Below are 18,731 nucleotides of genomic sequence, written 5' to 3' on the forward strand. Positions count from 1 at the left end.
TGTGCAAGTTGAAATGAATATGTACAAAATTATATGAAAACCGTCGTGTATATTTCTTTCCCCGTGTACCAAATTACTAGTGTGCTGGTTGTTGGCTTAAAGACATAACATCTATAACTGGCGCAGGCACAGTGCTGCTGCGTGTTATGTAGTTGTCACTCTCAATAGACAGCTCTTGACAAAACAGTCACAGGAAAGAGTACATGATATAGGCTACATAGGTGACAGTTTGATAAACAGTGTTCGTGTTGGTTGATGATTAATGGTAAGTTATAGTATATAGTTAGAGTCAGACTTGAGCAGGTTAAATAGCATTATATAACAAATGGTCTGTTGGACCATCAAAAATTAAAAGATTAATGGTAATCTGTATGAAACAATCTTAAAAGTTTAAATCTGATAAAATATAATGCTGTTATGTGGTAAAAAGAATACTTTTAATAGCTAAAATAAAAAATATAATAAACTATTATTATAACTACAGGGTGTCCAAAAAGGTTGAGTGCAATTTAAAAGTAAAATAAATTAAAAATAAAAATATGTTCAAAGAAAGTTTTGTTTTTATTTTCAATCTACGGTTATTGGAAAAGCATTTACTAAAAATTATGTTATCTAAATGGCGTCTGTTACACTCCTGGCACTCTTCTAATCTTGAGTGAAGATTTCTCAGTACACATTGACACAAAGCCCGAGATACCGATGACATTTCTGCTGTGATATTCTGCTTTAATTGAGTTAATGTCCTCAGCTTATTTTTGTACACTCTCTCTTTAAGAAGTCCCCATAAGAAATCAGAGGATTCAGGTCTGGACTGTGTGGTGGCCAGTTAACATTATCTCTTTGTAAAATCAGCTTTTTGGGGAATAATTCCTTTATGACTTCAATTGATTCATGGTTTCAACATGATGGTGCCACTTGACACACATCAAATGAATCAATTGAAGCTGTAAAGGAGTTATTTCCCAATAAGCTGATTTCACGAAGAGGTGATGTTAACTGGCCACCACGCAGTTCAGACCTGAGTCCTCTGGGCTATTTCTTACAGGGACTTCTTAAAGAGAGGGTGTACAAAAATAAGTCAAAGACATTAACTCAATTAAAGCAGAATATCACAGCAGAAATAGTATCGGTATCTCAGGCTTTGTGTCAACATGTACTGAGAAATCTTTGTTCAAGATTAGAAGAGTGTCAGGAGTGTAATGGATGCCATTTAGATAACATAATTGTTAGTAAATAATCTTCCAATAACCATAGATTGAAAATAAAAACAAAACTTTCTTTGAACATTTTTTATTTTTAATTTATTTTACTTTTAAACTGCACTCATCCTTTCTGGACATCCTGTAAATAAATAATATCCAGGACTATTTTTCTGCTGGAATGTGCTGGTATGGCATAGCAGCAGATAGCATAAAAGGTATTGATAAGTAGTATGTAGTACAGGTAACAAATTTTTAGAAAAAGAACACTAAATATATTTCATTAAATATTTTAATATTATCTTAAATATACAATTTTTTTATTTTTATTTTAGGAAATATTTAGAGAAGATTCTTCTAATCCTCTCCCAGCTGCTAGAATTTCTCCATCTCATGGCCAGTTGTATTGGTTGATGGACAATGCAGCTGCCAGTGAAATCAATAAGACAGAATAATAATTATTGGAAATACTTTAAAATCAAAGAAATAAGTCAGTATATAAAAAGATTCTATATCATTGTTTTTATTACTTGAAAAATGTTAAGTTACGATATGCAGAACTGGTTTTTATACAATAAATGAATATAAATTTATTTTTAAGAAGCTGTAAGTAAAAGTTTTGTATATTTGGATTTTGTTTTTTTAATAAAAATGCTTTATTAATTAATGATTTGATATTTATTAAATATTTTTGACAATTACACAATAGTTACATATATTATCAATAATTTTTAAAAAATTATCTTTACAGCAATTGTTAGCAATGTTGCTTTTTTGTATACTATTGGAAACAATTTAGACAGGTACAGCTTTGATTTTAACTCCATGCTTAGGATGAGATGTCACAAATGAATATGCTATTTTTAATTCCTGAAACAAAACATAAATTGTAAATTATCATTAGCCAGATATTTATTTAATAAAAATATTCATATTTTATACAATACCTTCTCTTCTGTAATTAATTTGTATGATTTTATGATTCTGGCAATTGCCATTTTTACTTCTAATTGTGCAAATCTCATTCCAATACAATTTCTTGGTCCAGAACCAAATGGTTGATATGACATTGGTTGAATTTTAGATTTGTTTTCTGAAGAAAATCTAATTTTTGCAGAAAATTCAAATGGAAAAATGTTATTACAACTGAAATTTTTTAATTAAAATAAATCATTGTTTTTATAGCTTATATATACAGAGTAAACAAAATAGTTTGTTCAAGAAGTAGACTGACAATACAAATGAGGGATAAGATTTGAAACTCCTCAAGTCTGTAGTAAGAATGTGTCAAGATTTAATCATGCAACACTAAATACATAAAATATATATCACAAGCATTAACACTTGGACTGTTAAAGCTTGCAATTTTGGTTTTTCAACATAATATTTTGTTCCTTTTTTTTGTCATCTCTTAATTCAAATTAGATAATTAAGGGTGTCTTTTTGCTCTACTTAATGATGGCACTTGCATATAGGGTTGCCATCTATCTGGGTTTGACCCGGAGACTCCAGGATTCAGTGAGTTATCTCTGGGCTCCAGGGTTAATTAATATTTCTCCGGGTTGTGCAAGTTGAAATGAATATGTACAAAATTATATGAAAACCGTCGTGTATATTTCTTTCCCCGTGTACCAAATTACTAGTGTGCTGGTTGTTGGCTTAAAGACATAACATCTATAACTGGCGCAGGCACAGTGCTGCTGCGTGTTATGTAGTTGTCACTCTCAATAGACAGCTCTTGACAAAACAGTCACAGGAAAGAGTACATGATATAGGCTACATAGGTGACAGTTTGATAAACAGTGTTCGTGTTGGTTGATGATTAATGGTAAGTTATAGTATATAGTTAGAGTCAGACTTGAGCAGGTTAAATAGCATTATATAACAAATGGTCTGTTGGACCATCAAAAAAAATTTTATTTTTTTATTTTTGGATGTTTTTTAATTCAAAAATTTTTACCCATGTGAAAAAATTTTATTGCGATTTTAATCAACCTTTAATGATGCATGATTAACGCTTAATTGTTTTTTATAGGATTTTTTAAAATCAAATTTCATTCATCGTTCTAAAGTTCTAGTGCATGGATTTTACTTCGGTAAAGTTATTTAAAGCTACTTTATGATGTCAAAAACAATATCCAATAGTTTTTTTAATTTTTTTAATTAATAGATTTTATTATATATATGTTTAATTGAGTCGAAGGGTCGGAAATCACAATAAAAAGTGTAATTTTTGAAAAATATTTAGAACATACAGCCAGCTAGTATTCACTCTACTTCAGACCCTTCACTTCCTGGAAACATCCCAGGAAAGATTATGTATGGATGTATGTATGTATGTATGTATGTATGTATGTATGCATATCGTTTTTTTGGTTTCTTAAATCATCGTCTCCAGGTGAGACTAAGTTTTGAGGTGGCAACCCTATTTGCATACAGCACATATCTTGCACACCCTACTTGTTGAGCCCTACTCACAGCATTTTCAAGTCTACTCCTTGCTAAAAAATTTGTGTTTAATCATTTGGTAGATATTTTTTAGATTCTTGATAAATAATAACAACCATCTTTTATCATTACCTCTCTGGCATGAACTTTTCTGGATCTGGCCAATATTCTGGATTATGATGCAAAGACCAAAGTGCTATTTGAATTCCTAAGCCTTTTGGAATTAAGTAATCTTTATATTTTATGTCTCTATTTGTTGTTCTTGTAACGAATCTAAATTTAAAAATTTAATAATAACATTTTTCATTTGATTATAATACAAACATATACATTATTATGCATAAATTAAAATTATTTTGAAATTTATTATTAAATGCAACAATAACTTACAAAAACTATTAGGCAGTTTTTTAAGTTTAAATTTTCATAAAATTTTATACAGTATAACTTCTTTAACTCAAAACTTCTAGATGCAGGAAAAAACTGAGTTACAGATGATTTGAGTTAGAATAAGCATTTTTTACTCTATTGTTCTCTGAATGGATTTGTATTTTTACCTCTCTTGCATTATACAAAGAATCTTTGATAGTTTTTTGTTTTAAACAGCCTGTGTAATCCTTTCCACTAAATGTTCAATGTAACAAATGGAATCAAACACTTTTGCAGATATATCTTATTGAGATAACGCGAGATGTCCTCTCACTTTGGACTGGAATGTTGTCTGTAAATGGGTGTTAGACAGTAAATACAACTGTTTGAAAATTTCATGGAGATCCAATAATTAGGATCAAGAAAAAATATTAAAATTTGAGTCAGGGAAGTTGAAAGTAATATAAATTAGTGTCAGGTGACCATGAAAACCGTTGACTTAGAGAAAATTCAAGTTAAAGATATTTATGTTGGTGATTTTAAATTCCTATACTATTCCATTGAGACCTACCATGTGCTTCACTTTCTTTGAGTTAAAGAAATATTACTGTATTTAGTATTTAATAAACAAATGATCTATCAAATATCACTTCTATTTGCATACAAGAATAAAGTGATAATTAGAAGTAAAACTAAAAATATTTTCAGTGAGAATGGAGTTCCTGTAAAATTTGTTACAGAATTGTTAGACTATGAAGTAAGTCTTTTAAATCTAGAAAGTTTGCTTGTTTTATATTACAAAAATTTTTTGAGTACAAACACTAAAAATTTCCATCTTTATTTAATTGATTAAATAAAGATGGAAAAGAGACCATGTGTTTGATTAATAACACGATCTTGCATTTAATACTCAACAAATAGTACAACATGGTTTCAAAAAACAAACAAAAAACAAAAATTTTTGTATTTGCAAATTGTCTTGACTTTTTTATTTTGAATAATTCAAACATAACCAGTAGACAATATTATGGTAAATAATAAAGATTAAATAAGTAAATTAAATCTCGCTATATGGAGTATTTATTTATTTAAAATATTTTAACTAAAATAACAAGAACTGCAGATTAATTATTATAATAAATCACTTAAATTCTTGCCTATTAATTACTTCCTGACTAATAGGATAAAAATTATAATAAATAATATGAATATAGTAGTAATAAATTAATAACTTGGTAATATAATAAAATGAAATTTGATATTTAAAAGCAGAAATATTTAAATTATTATATTTTTTCATTCGATTCTGTATTAAATTTATCAAACAATTTATTATTAATTGAAAAACCTTTATAATTATATGAAAATAACAAAATTACAGCATTATCAATGAATTCTATTATGTAAAGTATTTTAGAAATGTATATCATTTTATATTTGATTTTATAGTAAATTTAATTTGCTATATGTATCAAATTTAATTTGCATTTAAATTTATTATAGTAAATTTAAATACAAATTTTATAGTATATTTTATATTCAAACTATTTATCCTGCAGGTTAGTGGAATTGATGCTTACAATACTTACATAAAAAATGTCAGAATATTAAATTTTATGTAAGTTTTTTTTATAATGAACTATATAAGAATGTTGTTTGATTTGAACCTGGGGAATATATAAATCATTTTTGTTCAGTAGGATTATCAAATATCTAAAACTGAATTTAGTACTTTGCATAGATAAGATAAGTGTAGAATAAATTGAAAAAAATTGTTTTTTTTTTTATTTTGAATTTTTATTAGTTCAAATTGAGTTCAAATAGAATGACAATGACATCCATATAGAGATTCCTTTACTCACTGAAATTTTGGCAGTGAAAGTTACTACTATAAATTTAAAGTACCTTTCATAAATAACTGGAAAAATACTTGTTGAATAAAAATATTTGCCTTTTTATCCAAAAAATATGAATATATAATTATATAGTATATATACTATACATTATACTAGAGGTGCTCAAATTATGGCCTCCAGGCCAAATATGACTCATAGCACACATTAATCCAACTCACAAACATTTGATACATCACTTATAAATGATAGAAATAGGCACACTTTTTGTATAAAATGATAGAAATAGGCACACTTTTTGTATATATGGAAAATATATTTGTAGCTTGCCTATTTACAACTTATGCCAATTTGGGCATCACTGTATTATAGTATAATAATATAAGATCTGTAGCTAGGAGGCTGTGAGGTGACTAAGCTCCCTCAGCTTATTATATGATATATGCATTTGTTTCGTTATGTAAACTTAGGTTACTGTTATTTATTTTTACACAAACTGTAGCTAATAGTTCTAGTGCTGGCTAGGAGAAATACAAATCACAATTTTATAAGTTCATCCCTCTAGCTCCCCAATAATTATTTCTGGTTATGGGACTAGTATATATTCATATTATTCCTTGAAACTATTCAAGGAAAAAAAATAAACGTTTATTTTATTAACAAGTTCATATAATAAACTTACGTAAGTGAAGGACTGTATAGTCTAAGTGATTCTGAAATTACTTGATCTAAAAATTTCATCTTAGAAATAGCATTATAATCCAGTTTAGTCTGAAATTTATTAAAATTTTTAAAAATAAATAATATATTTACTTAAATTATATATTTATAGGCAATGTAAAACAGATGTATTAATACTTAACAGTTTATATATATTTCTTTATTACAACTAACCTCGTCTTCAACAACTTCATTTATTTCATTCCTTAATTTCTCTTGCACATCTTGATGAATAGCAAGAAGATAAGTGATAAAACTTAATGCTGTACTTGTTGTTTCATACCTGAAAGGCACTTCAATTTTTATTAAATATTAATATACAGGATGATCAGGATTGTTGAGAGGGGGAGCTGTGGATTTTTCCCTATGCCCAGAGCAAATATGCTCATAGTGGTCCCACCCACTACAAATTAATGCTATTTTTACTAACAAAAAAGTAAAATTTTTAAGACTGCATTTATTAATAAAAGAAATAAGTTATTCTGTGTATTTCATTTGTTCAAAACCAAAGTAACAAAAGGGGCCTGCTCTAGTCCAGTTCCCATACAAGCACTCAACAACCCTGAGGTTTATCAAACAAAAAGTTTACTTGCAAAGAGTAAACTTGGTGACACTGGAAAGGAGTTTCAAATGATATATCTTGAGAATTTATAGTACAGTCGACCCCCTATAATACTGTTGATAATTCCGTTTTATATGAATTCCATGTTGTATGAATCACTTAGATTTTACAAATACGTGTGCCGGACTGTGAACGGCTCACGTATTTTAAAATCTAAGTGACTCGTACAACATGGAATTCATATAAAACAGAATTATCAACAGTGTTATGGGGGGTCGACTGTAAATATAAGTCCAAGGTTTTTTTTTTTTTGTAATATATACAAGTATAATAGGGCAGTAACAATCTCAGACAATTTATTATATCACTAAGTCTACAAGTCAAATTTTATGTTTTGTTTTTATACTAGATAAAATATTTTAACTTTATCTTTACCCTGCTAAAAGGAATATTATTGCATTTGCTTTAATTTCTTCATCAGTCATATATCGTTTCAGTCCCTTGGATGTTGAACCTGAAAATTTTGAATAATTACTAACTTTTTTACTCTTATAGGGGATTTTTTTTCTTTTTTGACTCTTTCTACCCTGTGACACTGNATTTCCTTCTCTGGTTTCTCGATTGAGCATCCAACAGTAGTCAGATAACATATTGACATCCCATTTTCCTTGGTAATGGCTCTCGATATCATGGACATCCTGGTGAAATCTTTCACCCTGTTCACTGTAGGCTCTTAAGTTTTCGGGAAAATAGTCAATATGGGAGTGTAAGAAATGAACTTTTAAGCTCATCTTGCATCTTTGAGCTTCATACGCTGCCAGCATGTGTTGTACAATGGTTTTGTAGTCTTAGTATTTCCCAAAAACTAGAAGAAACCTTTCAAGAATGCATTACATTCTTGAAAGAGTTCCATGCTTCTTTTTCCTTTTCTCCCATTGTTTCCAAAAAGAGGGGATCAGATAAAGGGGATGTTGACTTATCTCTGTGTATTCACCACAAACGTAACAGAAGCTGTCTGGAGAAATTACACAATCTCTGCAAGCCACATTCCAGAAATAAAAGTACAAGCACAGTAACATTCAAATGCTGGATATAAACTGAGTGTGGCATTAGATGGCCAGCGCAATACTGAACTTATTTAGCTTGTTGAAACATAATCTAATCCAACAGCAGGTTGTTTATATTTATTCCTAGTATCCCAGATAACATGTTGAAAGATGCTCAACATCACCAGTAATATTACTCACTATCAACTTTTAACCTGCTTCTACATGAGCATGCGACCTTCCTCCTAACACTAAAACTACTTAACCCATCTCTCCCTACCACTACTCTCTTCAACCATTAACATTTATTTATTTATTTATTGGCAAGTCCAGCTATAATTGATAGAATTAATGTGAGAAGTCTTCGTTTTAAATATTTCTTTTATCTTTTTCTTGTTATACTAATTGCATAGAAAGATTCTCAAGAAATTTATGTTAAAAGTAAATGAACATTATACCATATTTTCATGTATTTAATCCATAATGGTATTTACCCTGATGAAAATTGCAACAACAAGAATAAAACATTTGTATAACACCTTGTGCCTAAGGAAGAAGTCATTGCTCAATGAGCATGAGTTTGTAATTGCAATTTAAAATTTGCATATAACCTGCACTCTGTTTAAATGGTCTTTTAAACACAGATAACCTGCAGGTAATCCTCATGAAAATGTAGAATTGAATTCATTTATATTTTATAAATCAATCCACTAATGTAATAATCTATTTAAGCAAATATTTATTACAATCACTGCTGGGTCTGTATTTTGCAAGGCCAAATGCAAAATATTCATTTGAGGCATATTAAAGATACTAAGGACAGATTATTAACTAACAGGCCTCACACATGAATTCAATCATGAAACCAATTCTGATTATGAAATACGTAACTGAACAGTTGTAAAAAATAGTTATTTTTATATAATTTTTTAAATTGTTTTTACAGCAAGTATCCTGATGCAATGTTCTTTCAATGATTCTAATATACTACAGCTGAATTAATCAATGTACCTTTAACGGTGGATGAAGTTTAAACTATGCTAACATTTTAAAACCATTTCATTTAAAAAAATTTCTAGAACACTATGTAAAAATGGTAATCGTCTGAAATATATATTTTTAGAGCGACTTTGTCTTTAATTTGTGAAAAAATTTTAAAACCAGTTAAGGAGCCATCTTCAGGCATGGACAATTGAAAATGGATTTAAACTTCACCTGCTTAAAGGTGCATTAATTAATTCAGCTGAGTAACCACAGTGGCTAGTTCATCCTTATTTATAGGCTACATTTCAACTTAATAAAATGCCATCCATTGCAATATAATAGTCCAATATTCTTCTAGTTTATACTTTATCTAGTGAAACTACACTACTACATGATTTTTATTTAACCTAGAAAGTCAAAATGCAAAGTCACAACTCAATGACAATAGCAATAGTAGAATCATTGATAATTCTGGTCATGATGATAATATATACAGTGTGTACTAATATCACAGGTCTGCAAAAAAATATTTTCCAGTTGCATGGGATATTTTTGCTGAATTATATGTTTTAAAGATCGGAGATTCTAAAAATGACTTCCGTAACATCCCATCACGTATAGATTTTTTTTTTTGCAAAATAAAAACAAATATTTGATAAAAACTCTTATTTATTATGATGAACTAAATATAATATATTTTCTTACAACTAATCAAAAAATTGTTTTTGATATTTATACACAATTTTAGGTCTACTCTTTTTTCTTATGACACCTTTTCTTCTCTTTGATGCTTCTCCAAACTCGTTTCTGATTTCCTTCTCTGGTTTCTCGATTGAGTATCCAACAGTAGTCAGATAACATATTGACATCCCATTTTCCTTGGTAATGGCTCTCGATATCATGGACATCCTGGTGAAATCTTTCACCCTGTTCACTGTAGGCTCTTAAGTTTTCGGGAAAATAGTCAATATGGGAGTGTAAGAAATGAACTTTTAAGCTCATCTTGCATCTTTGAGCTTCATACGCTGCCAGCATGTGTTGTACAATGGTTTTGTAGTCTTAGTATTTCCCAAAAACTAGAAGAAACCTTTCAAGAATGCACTACATTCTTGAAAGAGTTCCATGCTTCTTTTTCCTTTTCTCCCATTGTTTCCAAAAAGAGGGGATCAGATAAAGGGGATGTTGACTTATCTCTGTGTATTCACCACAAACGTAACAGAAGCTGTCTGGAGAAATTACACAATCTCTGCAAGCCACATTCCAGAAATAAAAGTACAAGCACAGTAACATTCAAATGCTGGATATAAACTGAGTGTGGCATTAGATGGCCAGCGCAATACTGAACTTATTTAGCTTGTTGAAACATAATCTAATCCAACAGCAGGTTGTTTATATTTATTCCTAGTATCCCAGACAACATGTTGAAAGATGCTCAACATCACCAGTAATATTACTCACTATCAACTTTTAACCTGCTTCTACATGAGCATGCGACCTTCCTCCTAACACTAAAACTACTTAACCCATCTCTCCCTACCACTACTCNCCCCCCCGCGTTGGAATTTCGAAAAATCCTTTCTTAGTGTGCGTTTCCATGACGTACCCTAACTGTGTACCAAATTTCACCTCTTTAGGTTAAGCGGTTTGCTCTGGGCGATGATGAATCAGTGAATGAATGAATGAGTCAGTCAGGACAAGCAATTTTATATATTTAGATATAAACAAAAACTTGAGTGTAATAAAAAAAATGACGTGATGGAATTTTTTTGGTATTTTTTCTTTTTTACCAAGTTGAAATCTATAAGAAAATGTATAAAAATCCTATGCAGTTTTTTGCTTGCAGACCTGTGTATTTATTTACATATACTGTTAAAAAATTTATGTTTCTAGTTTTAAAACTGATTTATTTAACTTACATCTCTGTCTGCAAAATCTGCAAAATTTTTTATTTCAATCAATTTAATAAGTTCAAGATCAGAAATTAATAGAATGGGTTTTAATCCAATATAATATCTAAAAATAAAATTTAAAAAGTTTTTTAGTTTGTTATTTTATAAACAAATAGATATTTTTTATTTATTTATTTTTTAATAGAATATCTATACTCACCCAATCAATTTTCCATATTTTTTAGTCCATTCTTTCTGGCAAACTGCAGGACCCTACAAATTGTGAAAAACTAAAAGAATTATACAGAACAGAGGTGAGGAACCTGCCTTTTAAGGCTTCAAGTACTGCCTGGTGATAATTAAAATCATGTAAGTTTAATTATCCTATAATGAATTTGGAGTTAAATATGTTTATTCTTCAATCAGCATACTTATGGTGCATATCTAAATATAATACATACACCAAAAAAAGGTATAGGTTTGTATATTTTAAATATACAAACCTATACCTTTTTTTGGTGTATGTATTATATTTAGATATGTACCATATGTATATTTAAAATATATATATTGTATATTTGTATGATATGTATATTTAAAATACACAAACCTATACCTTTCAACATACAGCATTATTAGATCCTCTGAAATACTTTGCTTTCCCATTAGTAAAGGTTCTTTACCTCTAGACCAGTTTTTTCAAACCTTTTCCTAATAGTGGCATTTCAACTTGTGACATCCCTAATTTTTTATCAATCTAGAGTTACTGCACTTTGCATGCTTTCGGTAATACACATAGGGAGTGTTATGGTGCTGAGCCGTATCATATTTTGCTGAAACCCTAAAGTGTCTTTGTGGCACACTGGTTGAAAACCACTATTCTAGACTATAAGGCTCAGTTAAACCTCGATATAGCGCCAGTATTTGCTCCACTCTGAAATGGCACTAAAACAAAAAATCTCAAACAATCGTTTAGCTTAAGTAATAAAATGCATGTACAAGTTACAATTTTGTGTTTGAATGCTGCATGATTTGGTGATAACGTCATTTTGCAATGCAAAATCCCACGTTTAGTAAATTAGTTACTGAATCTAATATAACAGAGGTAATTATATTGAACTTGCTTATTTATTAAGTGCGTTAGATAATCTATTAATTAAAAATACATTTAAAGAAGTCTACGGTTTTTACTGGCTTATCGAACAAACGAATACGAATGGACCCTAGACCATCACTGATTGATGGCCCCTGGAAGTCGGCTTCTTACAGAAACACAGCTTCCCTATCATCAAATGTCACCGCACGCCACTGTAAGTTGCATCTTTTTCTTTAACAGTAAAATAAATATGAATTATATATTACTCTTTGCTTCTAATTACTATTAGTCTATATTTACATTTACTATGATTCATTTTTGTTTTCCTTACAATTAATTACAAATTTAATAGCGTGTTTATGTAGCATAAAGTTATGTTGCTGTAAACGGAAGTTTCTTTTAATGACGTCAAATGTAATTTGAAATTGAAATAAATTTCATAATCTTCGAAAAACAAGTTATTTATGGAAGCTTTAATATTAACTAACCTTCTCATATAGCTCTTGAACATTTCCATTGAAAAAATTCGGTGGAGGGCCAGGAATTTTTAATCTTGCAAAATAAGAAAGTTTTCTCTTTCTCCATCTGTTTTTGAAAGGAAAAAAAAGTTAGTTTCTAGCAAAAAGTCCTTCTAAGAAATAAAAAGAAGTGGAAAAATTTTATTTTTTGCACATCCCTTTCAAAGTGCATTCAGAATTGTTACTTAAAAATTTATTAGGAATTATTATTTATAAATTAAAATTTTATCCACCAGTCTTTAAGTCAGCCACTGAACTCTGTTCCATTGGTAGAGGGTTCGCACCTGATCACGTCAGTGGCGTACCGTGGATGTCAGCCGCCCGGGGCGGAGGAAAATTTAGCCCCCTTATTTAGGTATCTCAATTTAAAAGAGTAAATTTCAGTTTCGTCACAGAATAAGTAATGAAAAATTCCGTGCTCATGTCAATCGATCCGAATCGTAGGCGCGACAAAAATATGAAATGAAATGGTTCAAATTTTTACAAGATGATGATATTTATTGTGAAATTTTGTCGCCCCCTAAAAGTGCCGCCCCTGCCGCCCTCACTACGCTACGCCACTGGATCACATGCAGCTTTCCGGGATTTATTCACGTACCAAACAGCTAATAGAGACTATTTTGCCATAGAAAATCCTTCCGGGAGATGGCCAAAATCCTTCCGGGAAATGGGAAGTTGTGTTGCATTGTATTAATTATTCCATTAATTAATCCAATTCAATCTAAAGGTTCAATGTCTGGATTTTTATATTTACTTTTTAAGTACGATAAGATTTAATAACTTGAAATAAAAATATGATAAGCTTAGGCTTTCTAACAACATAAGTCTTCACTAATTTATTGTAAATTTTATGAATTTGCTCACTTTTTTTAAAGTTTTAAATTGATTAAATTTAAAAGCGAAAAAAAAATTCCAGCATCGTGTTGCGTAACTTTCCCCGCAAAAAACAACTTTAAAATTTAGTATCGCCATCTGTTACGATATTTAATTTTAAAAACTGTTTATATTATTAATTATTACAAAACGGCAGAAAAAGCTTAATTTTGAAACTAGAGATAAATTTTATTAAAAAAAATTGTAAATGCTAATAACGAGTAAAATATTTTTTAAGTCTGGCCCTACTCGAGATATGAGGCATGATCCCTCTCTGTCTCCCTACCTTCTCGACCTTTAATAACCAAAATTTAATAGCATCGATCCCCCTAATACCAAACCACCCTGCAAAATTTCAGAAAATTTCGACAAAAAATACAGGAATTATTAAGCATAAAAGCGGGTGAACAAAATCGTGCCCCCATACACATACACACTGACATCCATTCTTATAGAAACGCCCAAATTTCTTTTGCATTTCTCAACATTATAAGGTCCTCTGAGTCCACGAATGTTAAATTTTGGGGGTTATCAGTTCATCTTTTCGTTATGCTTACTATACTTCCCTTCTGTTATATATAGCCGAACAGACGGGAAAGTAAAAAATTAATTAATTAATGAAATTAATAAAATTTATTTCTCTCTCTTTCTGCACTGTGGGCACGCCCATCGAAAGCTTAAGGCAGATAAAAGAGCCTGCTTTACTTCGGGCCCCTTTATCTGCCTTTACCTTGAGCAAATGCAATACATAGAATGTTTCTTTAGTAATAAAAATTAGTCTTAAAGATTTTATTTTACGTTATTAAGGATTTTATAAGAATAATTTTATAAGAACAGGAATCACTACGGGCCCGGGAAAAATTAAAACGTTATTAAGGTCCCATAACAATTTATGTAGAGGCATCATATAGAACAAAAATAGCAATGATCATTAAGATGAAGACCTGGCCTTGCCTTCTAAGGGACCTTTTCCCATACCTTCCTATACGTTAATGCAGCCTGGGTGCATACAGTAGCGTGTATACCCAGGGCGCATTAATGCGTGGAAAGTTGTACAACTTACATATATAGCTGTTAAGTTAATTATCATATACATTTATTCAGCCCTAATGAGAAGGGAAAGACGTTGCTGTAGAAACGGTGCCCGGCCCTTATAGAGGGCCCGAGAGGCCATGTTTCTTCGGTTTCATCTATTTATCTGAATAAACTATCAGAAAATATTTGCAGAACCTTTTTAAACACGTTTCTTCATCGTCGGAGAGGGTTCATAAATTATTGTACACGTAATTAAAGGGGAGGAGTTTGTCAAAAAGTAAAACGTTCTATACAACGGAGAAAGAGCTTCCGATTAAATATAGTTAATTTGTTAATTTTTAAATATAGAACAAAAGACGAACTAATATTTAAAACAAATCTTAAATTTACACTCTTACTTACACAATCCACAGAACGATTAATATCGAAATAATAGCTATAGTAACCTCCATGTTAACAACAACTTGCGATTACTGAAAATAGTTTTGCTGTATCTGTGATAGTTTATTTTATATATCTCCCCCTCTTTTAATCTCACTGATAATTACAAGGACAAAAAGTAGATTTTATGATACTTTTTAAAAGTTTAAATATAAAATATAATATATTTTAATTAAGAATATAAAACTTTAAATAGTTGTCCTTCAAATTATAATTTTAGGACAATTCTTAGAAGGTACAAAAAAAGACCTTTATGAATGAAAAAAAATCATCTCAAAGATTACGAGGTCAAGAGCATCCCTGTTCAACTTTAATTTTATAATTTGAATTATAATAATTTAAACGAATAAAGATTAAAATAAACAGATAAAATATATTTAAAAAAATACAATTCTGAATCCATAAAATGTCATTAAAATTGGATTAATGATGATGATAATGATAAGTGAATCTGACCTAAACTTGACACTAAGTATCGAATTACTTGTGTTGACGTACAGAATACAGTAGTATGGTCTGGGAAGGGAGCAAACCGTTGAAGATAAGTCGAACAGATTCACACGGAGATGAGATGATCCACTAGAAAAATCATGCACGCTTTCAATATAATTATCTTAATTTTAATTGCAACGTTTTCTACAGGATACTGTGCCATTAAGAAAGGTTATTATGGCCTGTATGATGATGAACTCGATGAAATACCAGAAGGAGCATCTACGTTAGCATTTGTCTTCGATATAACTGGTTCTATGTATGATGATTTGGTTCAAGTCATCAGGGGTGCTGCTAGAATTTTGAATACCTTACTGGAAAGAAGAGAGAAACCTATTTATAATTATGTTCTGGTGCCTTTTCACGATCCAGGTGAGTGATTTATCAACTGTTATTTTAAATTTTCAAACAGCTATAGGCCCTACGAACGTTTCTTTGTCTCATTATAATAGCCGTGTAATCGAATTAAATATCTTCATTTTAAATAATTTTTATATAAATTCCTGTACTTTGTGATTTGAATTTGCTATCGGTGTACAACAGCAAAACCTGTCAAAACGGAACCTGCCTGAACGGAGAAAATTCTTCGGAACGGAGCGATTTTCTATGTTAAAAAAATAGAACCTGTTCAAAGCGGAAACCTGCCAAACCGGAAAAATATTCGCTACCGTGCTATTCCGGTTTATGCAGGTTTTATTGTACTACCATTATTCAATTTGTATGCTTATTTTGCGAGAAGTCGTATGAATTTGTCTATTAATGCAGCATTGTATAGGATAATAGTTATATGTCCTCTTTTTTCCGGACTTGTCCTCCTTTTTAAACGTAAACATTTGGTCCGGACGAATTTTTATAAATTTATATATGAAAAAGCCCGATATTTTGATATTTCAAATTTGTTTTTAGAACTTCTATCATTTCGATTGACGTAAAATGGCACAAATGAATGAATTCCCTGTCTAGTCTGTTGGAAGAACTTCATTTGTGCAATGAGTACCAGGCAATAAAGAGAGAAAGCAATATTAAAATTTGTATTATTCTATTTTCTTTTCATCATTATAAAATAAAAGTTGAATATTTATGTTACTTTTTTAAATCAAAACTTTTCTAAGATACCACAACTACTACTACTTATTATTCCCAACTCTTCGCATACTTAAGTATTAAGTATTCACGGAGTCTCTAGACAACAGAATTCGTATTGCAATTGTTTATACATGTTTTCAAGCAAATTTTTGTATTTTTGATTGTTTTTATACTTTCGTTTGCTATAAAATTGGGCCTTTGTTTTTTGGTATACGGCAACGAGACACACAGGCGGTGTTGCCAAGGGAGATGCCTCCCGGGAGGTCTTTTATTGGAAACTGGCCCCTATTTAAGTGTTACTAACGCGAAGAAAACCCGGAAAATTCTACGTGGCCAGCCTGTTGGCGAGGGGAGAACCCACGACCAGTTTAAGGGGTTTTATCCACTCTGCCACTGGAAGGCACATTGATGCTTTATGTAATGATGGATTTACGGGTCCATAAGCCTTAAGAGACAATGAAATGACCTTTATAATTTATGCTGTTCCTCTTAAGGCCTCTGGACCTATATATATATATATATATATATATACAATAGTGTTTTACAAGTCTGGATTGTTCAAAATAAACAAAAATTTTACCAATTTGCTGATTTGCACTCGGCGTATTACGATACTGTTTATGTACGTGATGGAATCAACTTTTTTCTTTCAACAACGCCTCACCCGGCACAGTGGTCGTAAATTCTTAAATATATTTTGCGCCGTAATAAANCCTTTAGTTATGAAATTATTGGTGAAAAATGAGTACAGTATTTTTATTTAATAGTAGTAATAATAATAATAAACCGAGTATCACATTTTGACATACCACCATAATCATAACACGATAACGTATTCAAAACATTTCGTGAAATAATCAAGGTTATTGAAACTTAATACGTAGCTACACCAAATGTTTCAGATTATAAAACTACTTAAAGGTACATTATCTACTAGTTTAAGTATTGCTGTTGATTTTTGTCAGTATTTTTTATATATTTTATTATTTTTTTAAACGTTATTTTATTAATAATAACGATTATTTAGGAAACAGTTATAGATTTAGGTTTGATGGGATATGTCAAAACACTTGGATGATTTGTCAAGATCCTCCTGGGAGGACTTTCTATTGGAAACTGTAGCCTATTTGGGTTTCTTTTTTTTTAATTCTCGCCTCCTTAATGGCAATAAGAGGGCCATTTTTAGTAAGCCCATTAAGAGTTTGGGCAAGCCCATAATCATCGGGCGGCCGGGTGTTAGAGGTCGGGCCCGACATATTCTGAAAAATTCTTGGGTTTTTCGACCCGTCCGGATTCGATCCCGGATCTTCCAGAGCGGTGGATTTCACCTTAATCGCTCAACTATGGGACTGTCCATCTTTAGGTGTTAGACATGTGAAGAAAATCCGGTGAACTCCACGTGGCCAGCCCATTGGTCGGGCGAAACCACTATCAATTACGAGCGTTCAATGGTTTTATCCAGAAACAATTATAGATTAAGAGGGCGTTCAGTAATCGATGGCCTTAGAGCTACTAATGCAAATAGTGTTTTAGATCGCTACTTAGTTCGCGTATAAGTAAATATGTTTCTACATACATTATTTTTGTTTGTTTTAACTCTTTCCATCTTGTGTGCATATTATAATAGGATCGTTTGTTCTAATAATGCTCATCATGGGTTTAGCAAGGCTCATGGTAGGAAAGCAGTATGCTGAAAAAGGAGGCCTGATGCATCTGAGACGGTTAATATATTTTAAAATTACAAATGAAATTTCGTAACGGAGTACTTGTGTAAATATTTTAAAACCAACTTCTATGATTAATTCGTTCTCTTTCTTGAAAGTAAATAATAAAACTCAACTCTGCAGCCCTGAATAAATATTTGTGACCTTAAATTTATTATTGATATTTGAGTTTGTGTCATGCATAAGCTTTAGTTTGACGTTCAATACAATTTATCGGATTATGTAGTAAATAAACAAATAATGCAGAAAATATAAATAACCTAGTATATAGGCCAAAACAACGAGTCCTATTCATTAGCCTATAATTACATAATAATTATTTTTTATTTGATTTTAATTCCTCCGCTCTGCGTGCGCAAGATCTCTTCCATGTCTATCATGGGCTCGGCCATGCCC

At 30.7% G+C, this 18,731-nt stretch overlaps 3 protein-coding genes across 6 annotated transcripts in view; 1 reads left to right on the plus strand and 2 right to left on the minus strand.

Annotated features, from left to right (window-relative positions):
* The window catches only part of LOC111622972 (hemicentin-1-like), a 69,507-nt gene that overhangs the window by 3,352 nt on the left and 47,424 nt on the right, over positions 1-18,731 (plus strand). For 2 of the 4 annotated variants that reach the window (XM_023365442.1, XM_023365445.1), the window contains exon 1: positions 15,536-15,897. In XM_023365442.1, the coding sequence (XP_023221210.1) occupies positions 15,624-15,897 (274 nt within the window). In that variant the 5' untranslated portion in view covers positions 15,536-15,623. Of the gene's footprint in view, positions 1-11,313; positions 11,440-15,535; positions 15,898-18,731 lie in introns of those variants that run through there. The other 2 variants (XM_023365443.1, XM_023365444.1) reach the window with 2 other exon arrangements.
* On the minus strand, positions 1,851-7,975 carry LOC111622987 (cytochrome P450 3A19-like). Its single transcript, XM_023365467.1, has 6 exons — positions 7,587-7,975; positions 6,764-6,872; positions 6,552-6,640; positions 3,780-3,920; positions 2,147-2,303; positions 1,851-2,069 (listed from the first exon to the last, which is right to left on the minus strand). Exons 1-6 carry the CDS (start codon positions 7,973-7,975, stop codon positions 1,995-1,997), a joined length of 960 nt encoding a protein of 319 aa, XP_023221235.1. The 3' UTR covers positions 1,851-1,994.
* Positions 11,089-15,100, minus strand: LOC111622988 (cytochrome P450 6B6-like). The gene is made up of 4 exons (XM_023365468.1): positions 14,995-15,100; positions 12,655-12,751; positions 11,291-11,343; positions 11,089-11,194 (listed from the first exon to the last, which is right to left on the minus strand). The coding sequence occupies exons 1-4, from the start codon at positions 15,042-15,044 to the stop codon at positions 11,089-11,091; spliced, it is 306 nt and encodes a 101-aa protein (XP_023221236.1). The 5' UTR covers positions 15,045-15,100.

This window comes from Centruroides sculpturatus, unplaced genomic scaffold (assembly GCF_000671375.1).
Source record: "Centruroides sculpturatus isolate CEXI.00-Female unplaced genomic scaffold, Cexi_2.0 scaffold289, whole genome shotgun sequence".
NCBI classification, from domain to species: domain Eukaryota; kingdom Metazoa; phylum Arthropoda; class Arachnida; order Scorpiones; family Buthidae; genus Centruroides; species Centruroides sculpturatus.

Coding starts and splice junctions, on each gene's coding strand:
- LOC111622988 (XM_023365468.1), bottom strand. CDS start 15,044: ATGGAGGTTACTATAGCTATTATTTCGATATTAATCGTTCTGTGGATT. Junction 12,752..14,994: donor TTAATCGTTCTGTGGATTGT/GTAAGTAAGAGT, acceptor TTTCAAAAACAG/ATGGAGAAAGAGAAAACTTT. Junction 11,195..11,290: donor AAATATGGAAAATTGATTGG/GTGAGTATAGAT, acceptor TTTTATTTTTAG/ATATTATATTGGATTAAAAC.